Source organism: Mus caroli, chromosome 4, assembly GCF_900094665.2.
Source record: "Mus caroli chromosome 4, CAROLI_EIJ_v1.1, whole genome shotgun sequence".
Classification (NCBI taxonomy): domain Eukaryota; kingdom Metazoa; phylum Chordata; class Mammalia; order Rodentia; family Muridae; genus Mus; species Mus caroli.
The window spans coordinates 116,566,201-116,576,078 of NC_034573.1; the positions used below are offsets into that span (position 1 = coordinate 116,566,201).

General features: G+C 45.2%; 1 protein-coding gene across 4 annotated transcripts in view; it reads left to right on the top strand.

Moving 5' to 3' along the window:
• The window catches only part of Kiaa0319l (KIAA0319 like), a 102,095-nt gene that overhangs the window by 33,549 nt on the left and 58,668 nt on the right, over positions 1-9,878 (top strand). For all 4 annotated transcript variants that reach the window (XM_021159597.2, XM_021159598.2, XM_021159595.1 and 1 more), the window contains exon 3: positions 4,921-5,441. In XM_021159597.2, the coding sequence (XP_021015256.1) occupies positions 4,921-5,441 (521 nt within the window). The remainder of the gene's footprint in view (positions 1-4,920; positions 5,442-9,878) is intronic.

Below are 9,878 nucleotides of genomic sequence, written 5' to 3' on the forward strand. Positions count from 1 at the left end.
TTTTGTTTTTCTTCTGAGACATGGAACTTCCACACACACAGGCAGGTCCCATTTGGCCAGTTACAGGAAAGGAAGAGGAACCTTCAGGTTATCTACACATAAGGGAACGTTTGGCTGTATTAAAAAGGACTCCCTCTCAGACTGGCAAGATGGTTCAGTATGTAAAGCTGCTTGCTGCCAATCCTGAAAACTTGAGTTCCATTCCTATGAACCATATAGTGGGAGAACCGACTTCATCAAGTTGTCTTCTGATCTCCTCTGTGCACACACAAATCAAAAACACACTGGCCACGCCCCAGAGATTACTTTTAAAAGATTTTATTTTTAATGTTTGTGTGTGTGTGTGTCTGTCTGTCTGTCTGTCTGTCTGACTATGGGTTGGCTCACTTGAGTGCAGTCCTGAGGGGGTCAGAAAGGGGCATTTGATCTCATGGAACTGGAGTTATAAGCAGTTGTCAACTGCCAGGTGGGTACTGGGCATTGAACTCTCATCCTTTGCAAGAGCAGCACATGATCATAATTGCTGAGCCGTCTCACCAGCCCGAGACTTCTTCACATTGTGAATCACTGGGGTAGTGGCCACAGGTTAGTGACCATCTGTCATGCACACAAGAAGAAATGCCCTCTCAGATTCAAGCAGTCCACCAGTATTTCTTATCCAAGAATCCCCACAGACCCCTTGATTTTAGTGCCTACACCTGCCAACAGCCTGAGTTTGTGATTGGTCACTTCATAATTGAAGGAACTTTCTTCTTGGTAATGGGTGGACTCTGTCTGGCAGTCCAGTGATGGGTCTCACGGAAAACTGTCTTTATAGGCTTCGGCTTGTGCTTTTGGAAGGACCAGTTCTATGTCAACAGTCTTCCTACGATTCTCTGAACTCCTCCTTTAGCTCTTTTGTGTTTTGAACCATTTAACTTCAATTCTCTTGAGTGGCTGTGTGTGCTAGACTTTCTCTCATGGTCCCTCCAAATGTTGGTGTTTTCTCCTCTGAAAGCTGAATGCAGCTACTCTACTCAATCCTAATCCTCTTTTTCTGTTGACATAAGCACCATGTCAGTACAATGGTTACTCTGATCACCTCATTCAGATTCCTCTTGTTGTCTTAACTCTTTTCCTATACAGACGTTACCCTCTGTGCCTCAGGAGCTCCTTCACAGGACACTGTCTGTCAGAGCCTCGTGTTTCTAAGAGTGGGGCAGGTAGACAGGGGTGTGCTCGTCCTCTCCACAGAAGACTCTTGCTCTCCTTATGTGTCACTCATACATACTCTTCTGAGCTTAGCAGTTGCCTGAGGCTGACTTTTCTGGCAGTAGACACCGGATTCTTTACATGAATAACAGTTTTGATGCCTCTGTGCTGGGATGGTTCCCTGGACTGAGGGCAACAGACAGGACTTGAACCTGATCCCTGTGAGATGATTGCTGTCAAAGTGATACCCAATGACTTTAGGAATCAGAACGTCACAGTGCAGAACTGGTGTCTTCAAAGTCTCCAAGGCCAGGTGAGTTTAGAATTCATACTTCTGTTGTGGAGACATGCTAAAGGCTTTATTACATATATGTCCATTGCCTCTCATCTCTACAGCTGCTCGGTTGTGAATCCTAGAGAGTGATTTAGAGATGACAGTGGGATGGCTTGTTCATGGAAATCACAACACCTCATTACCTCTCATGAGTATTGTCATGATGATGTCTCTGGTGATTAATAAAGTAGCGAATAGAATAGATCTGAAGACTTGCCACAAGGTTGCTGTCTTGGAATATTTCGGAGTTGTTTTGATGATACAAAGGTAGCTAGACGTATTTACTGACTTATTTACTTATTACTTACTGTGTAGCTCTGGATATGTGTGTGTGTGTGTGTGTGTGTGTGTGTGTGTGTGTGTGTGTGTGTGTGTGTGCGTGCGCGCGCGCACGCACACACGCAGCACTCACCTTTAGTCCCAGCACTTGGGAGGCAGAGGCAGGAAGATCTCTGAGTTCGAGGCCAGCCTAGTCTACAGCATGAGTTCTAAGACAGCCAGGGCTACACAGAGAAGCTCTGTCTGAAAAACAAACAAACAAACAAACAAACAAAACCAACAACAACAAAAAATAAAGGTGTGTGCCACCATGCCTGGCTTTTACCATTGTTTATAATATAATCACCAAGCCACAGTTGATTGCCCATAGCAATGACTGTAGACACAGCTCTTACCAAGCCTCATTCATGCTGCGAATGGCTGTGGAGAGGTAGATAAAGACACAAAGGGTATTTCAATGGCTTCTTTTTTATTTTGGCTTTGTTATTTCCTTGTCTTTTCTTAGGGAAGTTCTGTTTACTCTGATTATCTAAGTTGCCTTGTCTGGTGTTAGGTTGGTGCCAATGTAGCTCTCATTTTTCAGAGAATAATGGCAGGCTGGCTTCCATACATAGAACTTCTGACTCAGTAGTCTAGAAGTCTGCCTATGTCTTCTTTTTATTTCCCAGTTGATTAGTGTCCACATTTAGTCTGTTGGATATTTAGTGACTATTTCGTGGGAGTCAGATTGGTTCTGGCCAATTAACAGGTTGTTGCTTTAGTTAGAGTGTGTTTTTAGTTATGTGTATCTGCAAGTGTATTCATTCACTTCATCAATGCTCTGATTCTATTGCATGTTTTCTATCTGTAATTTAAATCTACACACATGCATGTGCATGCACACAGCTACATTTTCTTTTTTCTGTTGTCATATGTGTGTGTGCAGCATGCATGTATGTAGTATGCTTGCATGTGTTTGAGCAGAAGTATATGTGGAGGCCTGAAGTTGGTATCAGGAATCACCCTCCATCACTCTTCCAGTGCACTCAATGTGAGGAGGCAGGTCTCAGTCAGCCTGAGAGAGAGCTCATAGATACGGCTTGCTGGCTTGTTCTGGGCATCTCTTGTCTCTGCCTTCTGAGGCATATCTTCCTGGCATTTACTTAAGTTCTTAAGATCCAAAATCTGGTTCTCCCTTTGTGTGGCCCATGCTAACTACCTAGCTATCTAATATACTAGCTCTCAAATATATTTCCTGTGTTATAATTTCAGGGACAGGACTAAGCCTATAAAAGAGAGTGCTCTTTTTTGAGTCAATAGGAGGTTCAAAGAGGTGTTCTCAGTTGGGTATTGTAGTGTAATCCTGGCACTTCAGAGGTAGGGACAGGAGGATCAGGAGCTCAAGGCTATCCTTGGCTACATTGTAAACTTGAGGAAAAACAGCAAGGTCTGTAATCCAGCTGTTAGGAGAGACTGAGAGGAGGATTCAAGTTCAGTGTCTGCCTGGTGCACAGTGAGTTCAGAGCCACCCTGAAATCTTTAGTAAAAGATTAAAAGTGGATGAAGAGATAGCCAGTGGTAGAGTACTTACACACATGTCTGATGCCCTGTTTACTCTCCAGTACTGGGGGGTGGGTTGGAGGGAAGACCTAGCTAAGTTTTATGTCAGGCTAGGATCTGGTGGAGGGTGCTGACTAGTTTTATGTCAACTTGATACATTCTAGAGGAGGGAAGCCTAATTGAGAAAATTCATCTTAAGATTGGGCTGGGACAGGCTGGAGAGATGGCTCAGAGGTTAGGAGCACTGACTTCTCTTCCAAAGGTCCTGAGTTCAATTCCCAGCAACCACATAGTGGCTCACAACCATCTGTAATGGGATCTGGTGCCCTCTTCTGATACTCATATACATAAAATAAATAATTTTTATTTAAATGGGCTAGGCAGGCAAGCCTATAGGACATTTTCTTGTTGAATAATACATGAGGGAGGGCTTGGGCCGTTATGGATGGAGATACTCCTGGGCTGGTGGTCCTAGGCTCTATAAGAAAGCAGTCTGAGGAAGCCAGTGAGCAGTGCCCCTCCACAGCGCTGCATCAGCTCCTGCCTCCAGGTCCCCGTGTGCTTGAGCTCCTGCCCTCCCTGCTTTGGTAATGCACTGTCACATGGGACTGTGAGTGAAATAAAACCTTCCCTCCCCAAGCTGCCTTTTGTCAGAATGGAAACCCTAAGACGGACTCAAAACAACATTACATTTACAGCTGCTTTTGTCAGAGGGAATGATGAAGCGCATCAATCTCGTGCCTGACATCGTTCAACTGAGAATCTGGGATCATGGTATCATCCAGGTTACCTATAGTAGTTCACCGTTGCATGTCTCCTTGTATTTATGTGGTTTGCTATGGTTGTCATTCAGAAAATCCAGTTAGGATGATTGCTCTCATGATTACAATTTTTGGTAATTTTCACTTGTACTTTGGCTAATGACACAATATGCAAAATCATGTGACTGGTAAACAACTCATGAGAAAATACTGTACCTGTCACCTGCATGCAGTCAGGAGAGCTCAGCCTGTGTTGCTGTTAGCTCAGTGGGAAAATGTTGCAGCTTGTTCATCTCCTACACTTCTGGTCACTTTGTCCACTCCCCCTGATGTACACCTTGGAAGCAAGTTAGAAGGTCAAGTTTGGGGACTCTGCACTTCCGTCAGAAGAATCCGTCTTAAATTTTATTTTATATTTTGTTTTATTAGTTGGGACTCATTGTAAAGGCTTTACATGGTAGAAACTCATTGGAAAGGGGACCTCCTCCACAAATGTGAAACAATTCTCTTAGAAGTTAATATCCTGAAAACAAAATGTGCTCTTCCCTCTGCTCTACTCAATACTGTTTTCTTACCCTCCTAAGCCTGCCTTCAGCCAAGCATGGCGCTTCACACTTTAATCACAGCATTCTGGAGGCAGATCTCTGTGAGTTCAAGGCCAGCCTGGTGTACATAGTGAGTTCTAGACCGGCCAAGTTATGTAGTGAAAACAACAAACCTGTCTTTGATTCTGCCTCAGATGCTGGTGGTGTTTGGGCTCACAGTAATCCCTCCCGCGCTGGGTTCTTCCTAAAGTGTCTTCATTCTTTGTTTTAGATGCTAATGGGAGCAGATGCCAACGGGGGAAGACACTTTATGGAGCTGGCTTGAGAACTGAGGGAGAAAATCACCTCAGGCTTCTTGAAGGAAGCCTGCCTTTCCAAGCCTGTCGGGCTGCCTGCTGCCGCGACTCTGCCTGTCACGCTCTCTGGTGGCTGGAAGGGAGGTGCTTTCAGGCCTACTGCAGCAAGCCCCAGAGCTGCCAGCCTTTTAGGACAGACTCTTCCAATTCCATGCTGGTCATTTTTCAAAAATCCCAAACTACAGATGATTTGGGCCTTCTGCCTGAAGATGATGAACCACATTTTCTGAGGCTAGGCTGGGGCAGGACATCGTGGAGGAGGCAGAGCCTTCTTGGGGCTCCCCTCACCCTTTCTGTACCCTCTAGTCACCACCAGAGCTTACTCAGGGATCGGCAGAAGAGAGATCTCAGTGTGGTACCTACACGTGGAGCGATGCAACATTCTAAAGTGAATCAGTCTGCGGAAGCAGGCGCTCTGAGTCCCAGCTCTGCAGAGGTAAGCAAGCAGGGTCCTAGGGAGTAGACCGTGAATCTGCTCCTCCACATCCATGCATGAGCAACTGAGCTGATGCCGCCCGTGGCCAGTGCTCACAGGCTGGTGTATGTGTAAAGCTGGCTGGCGTTTCTTCAGAGGTCCTAGGAATGTTCATTTTATATAGGTCTAACAACTGTTTTCGTTAGAGCGGAAAGCTGCTCATTATCTGTTCTAAGCAAGTTCTTGGCTACAGGTAAGTGCTGCTGTGTGGGTGTGAGCCTCTACCAATGGCTTTGCAGTGTTTTCTGCCAGATTGCAAAAACAGTCATTGGTGTAGCTGCCGTCAAGTTTTCCTCCTCCATCTCCTGCCTATAAACACATCCCTCATGAGCTGGTTTCTATTCCAGTCTGAATGAACCATCCTGGTATGGTCCACCAAGATCTGACCTGCTGGGCTGGGATGCATGAAGTCTGTCAACCAAGAGGTGTCTGGGGACATTCTCACCAAGCTTATATGCTGAGGGACATGCCACCAATAGAGTTTATTCTGCTTATTATGTTTCTTCACTGTTGCTCTTCCTGCACAATGATTAAAAGGAGTGACTCATTCTGTGCGCAGTCTGCCTTGTTACTGTGACTTATTTTTGTATTTGTTTTGTCCTAGTTGTCTCTGTCAAGTCCAAACCAGAGTGGGGAGGTTACTACTTGCCAGGCACTGTGTGTGCTAATCCCTGTACTATGTCATTTTGTTTAATTTTCATGGCAATATTTCCAAGTAGGTATTATTAGTTTTGTTTTACTAGTGAGGAAACTGAGGCCCAAAAGAGATGAAGCAGCTTGCCTGAAATCATGCAGCTACTGGGCAGCAGCTCTGGCATCGAAAGCCAGCCTGACTATTTGGGAAGAACTCTGAGTGAAGCCTCAGAGGACCCCACTCTGACTCAGTATGCCCACGACCAGTTAAGGAAGCCCACCATCAATGTGAGGTACTTCTCTAAGCACTAGAAGAGTGGAAGCATGTAAGACATGGCCTGTGTCCTCAGGGGATACTGACACAAGAAGCTAAGCCTTCCCAGTGGTGTGTGATTATGGCATTAACAGAACCTAGCCCTGGGCATGTTACACACATGCTCTCCTGCTGAGCAGTGCTAAGTGCTTAAGGATGACAAGGATGATGGCAGCTTTCCCTCATCAAAACAGTATGTTCTGAGCCCTCAGTCGACCCTTGAAAATAGTACTGGTTCTCTGTATAGACTGCTGCATGACGTTCCTATATCTGTGCCTGGTGCCGTACAGAGGTCAGAATGAGGCATTACATCTCCTGGAATGGGAATTCTGGACAGTTGTGAGCTACCCTGTGGGTTCTGGAAATCAAACCCTGGTTCTCAGCAAGAACTTATCTGCTGAGCCATCTCTTCAGCTCCCGGAGAGAACTTTCACATTCTCACTTAGGTGGAAGCATTTTGGCTTTTTTTTTTTTTTTCATATCAGGAATTCTAGTATTACTATTCTTTTGCTTTGGGACATTTATTAAGTAAACTATGTGCTACTTTAATATAAGCCTACCATATGGGAGAGTTGATCTGATACCTCATTATGTAACTGGATGCACTGGAAAAAGATTTATGTCCCAGTTCAGATGAAACAGAATGGTAAGAGACTTTCATGATGCTTATCATAAGGGTAATGCTACTTAAAACTTACCAATTGTTCATTTCTGGAATTTACCATTTTTTAACTTCTTATTAGTTCCTTGGGGATTTCATCCGATTTGTTTTGATCATATTCACCCTCTCCCACTTTTCTACTCGCCCAATTGTTTGTCTGTCTGTTTATTTATTTATTTACATCCCAATTGCAGTCCCTCCCCCAACCCCCATCTACTCCTCCTCTTCAGAAAGGGGCAGGCCTCCCCTGGATATTGACCAGCCAAGGAATAACAAGTTGCAGTAAGACTAGGCAGTCCTCTCCTGTTAAGGCTGGATGAGGCAACCCAGTAAGAGGAAAGGGTGTGAAAAACAGGCAACAGAGTCATAGACATCCCCTGCTTCCACTGTTAGGAGTCTCACATGAAGACCAAGCTACCCAGCTGTGACATATGTGCAGAGGGGCCTAGGTCAGACCTATACAGGCTCCCTGGTTGGTGGTTCAGCCTCTGTGAGCCCCTATGAGCCCAGGTTAGTTGGTTCTGTGGGTTTTCTTATGGTGTCCTTGACCCCTCTTGCTCCTACAATCCTTCCTCCCCATCTGTTTCCATCACTTGCTGGCTGAAGCCTCTCTGATGTCAACTGTCACCCATCTATGAGCATAGCAGGATATCACTAGGAATCATCTCATTCACTTTTTTTCTTGCTAGTTGTATTTGTTTCTATCCTAGGACTCTGGGCTGTCCGCTCTCTGGGTCTGGTCCTTCAGGCAGTGTCAGGCATGGGCTTCCTCTCATGGCAAGACTCTCTAGATGGATCAGACATTGGTTGGCCACTTCCACAATTTCTATGCTCCTTTTACCCTGGCGCTTCACGTAGGCAGGACAAATTGTAGGTTGAAGGTTTTGTAGCTGGAATGCCTCCACTGGAAGTTTTGCCTGGTTACAGGAGATGGGCCAGGTCAGGCTCTGTATCCTCCATTGCTACAAGTCTTAGCTAGGGTCACCATCATAGATTCCTGGGAGGTTTTTTTTGTCTTGTCTTGTTTTGTTTTGTTTTTGCACTGGGTTTCTAGCTTGTTCCAGAGATGACCCCCAACTCCAGTTGTCTCTCCTAGTACTCTCTCCCTCCATCCTCCTTGCATCTGATCCCTCCTGTTCCCTTCCCCACCTGCTCCCAGCCCACTGTGATTTCTACCCTACTCTTCCATTCAGACCCTTCTCCCATCCACCCATGATGTCTATTTTATTTCCCCTTCACAGTGAGAATCCCGTGTTTCCCTTTGATCCCTCCTTATTACTTAACTTGTCTGGGTCTGTAGATTGTAGCTTGGCTATCCTTTACTTTACAGCTAGTGAGAACACACCATGTTTGCCTTTCTGGGTCTGGGTCACCTCCCTCAGGATGATGTTTTTCTAGTTCTATTCATTTGCCTGCAGATCTCATGATGTTGGGTTTTTTTTATCTTGTCTCAAATTTATTTGTAAACACTGCTCATCTGCAAATAGCGTATAGGTAGGTGTATCACAGCAGTCCATCTGTCTTCCCATTGGCAGAAGCCTTTTCTATGGGGTCTTTACAGGGGCCTGGGCACCTTTGGGAGCCTGAGATGTAGTTGAAGCCTGGACCTTAGCTGGAGCTGCAGCCTCTGCCTTGGTTTGAACCTTGGGCTTTGGTTGGCAGAATCTACGACCCTTGGCCATGTAGCTTCGAATCTGCTTCCCAAGCTTGGGGTGATCGATGAAAGCCAGACGGCTGAGTCTGTGGCTGGGGCCCCTTGGCATCTTGGGCTTGATGGCCTGAGGCTTTACCAGGGTCTTGGTGGCCTCTGCACGTGCACTCACTGCCTTTGCATTGCTGGCCTGCATCTTCTTCAGGCCTTTCTTGTGTTACTTGGCAAAGAGCATGTTCATCAGGAACTTGGGATCAACTTCCTTAAGAGATTTGTATCTTTGTGACCTGGGTTTCTTGATGCCATTTCTGTGCCATTTGTGGGACTGGTTGTGTGTGATGTGGTTCTTGAACTTGGACTTGAACTTGGCATGTCTGCATGGTAACCCAAGGCTCCCCCAGTGCCTGGGACCGATAGAGAAAGAGTTCATGATGTCATTTTTTAAAAATAACTAAATAATATACCATTGTATGACCTCATAAAACAAATTTGGCAGTGTTCCTTCTGTTTATATTTTGTGGGATAATTTGAAGAGTATTGGTTATTAGCTCTTCTTTGAAAGTCTCTTAGCACTGTCAATAAGACAAAAAGGCCACCAACAGATTGGGAAAGGATTTTTACCAATCTTAAATCTGATAGGGGACTAATATCCAATATATACAAAGAGCTCAAGAAGCTAGACTCCAGAAATTCAAATAACCCCATTAAGAAATGGGGTACAGAGCTAAACAAAGAATTCTCAACTGAGGAATACCAAATGGCTAAGAAGCACCTGAAAAAATGTTCAACATCCTTAATCATTAGGGAAATGCAAATCAAAACAACCTTGAGATTCCATCTCACACCAGTCAGAATGGCTAAGATCAAAATTTCAGGTAACAGCAGATGCTGGCGAGGATGTGGAGAAAGGGGAACACTCCTCCACTGCTGGTGGGATTGCAAGCTTGAACAACCACTCTGGAAGTCAGTCTGGAGGTTCCTTAGAAAATTGGACATAATACTACCAGAAGATCCAGCATACCTCTCCTGGGCATATACCCAGAAGAAGTTCCAACTGGTAATAAGAACACATGCTCCATTATGTTCATAGCAGCCTTATTTATAACAGCCAGAAGCTGGAAAGAACCCAGATGTTCCTCA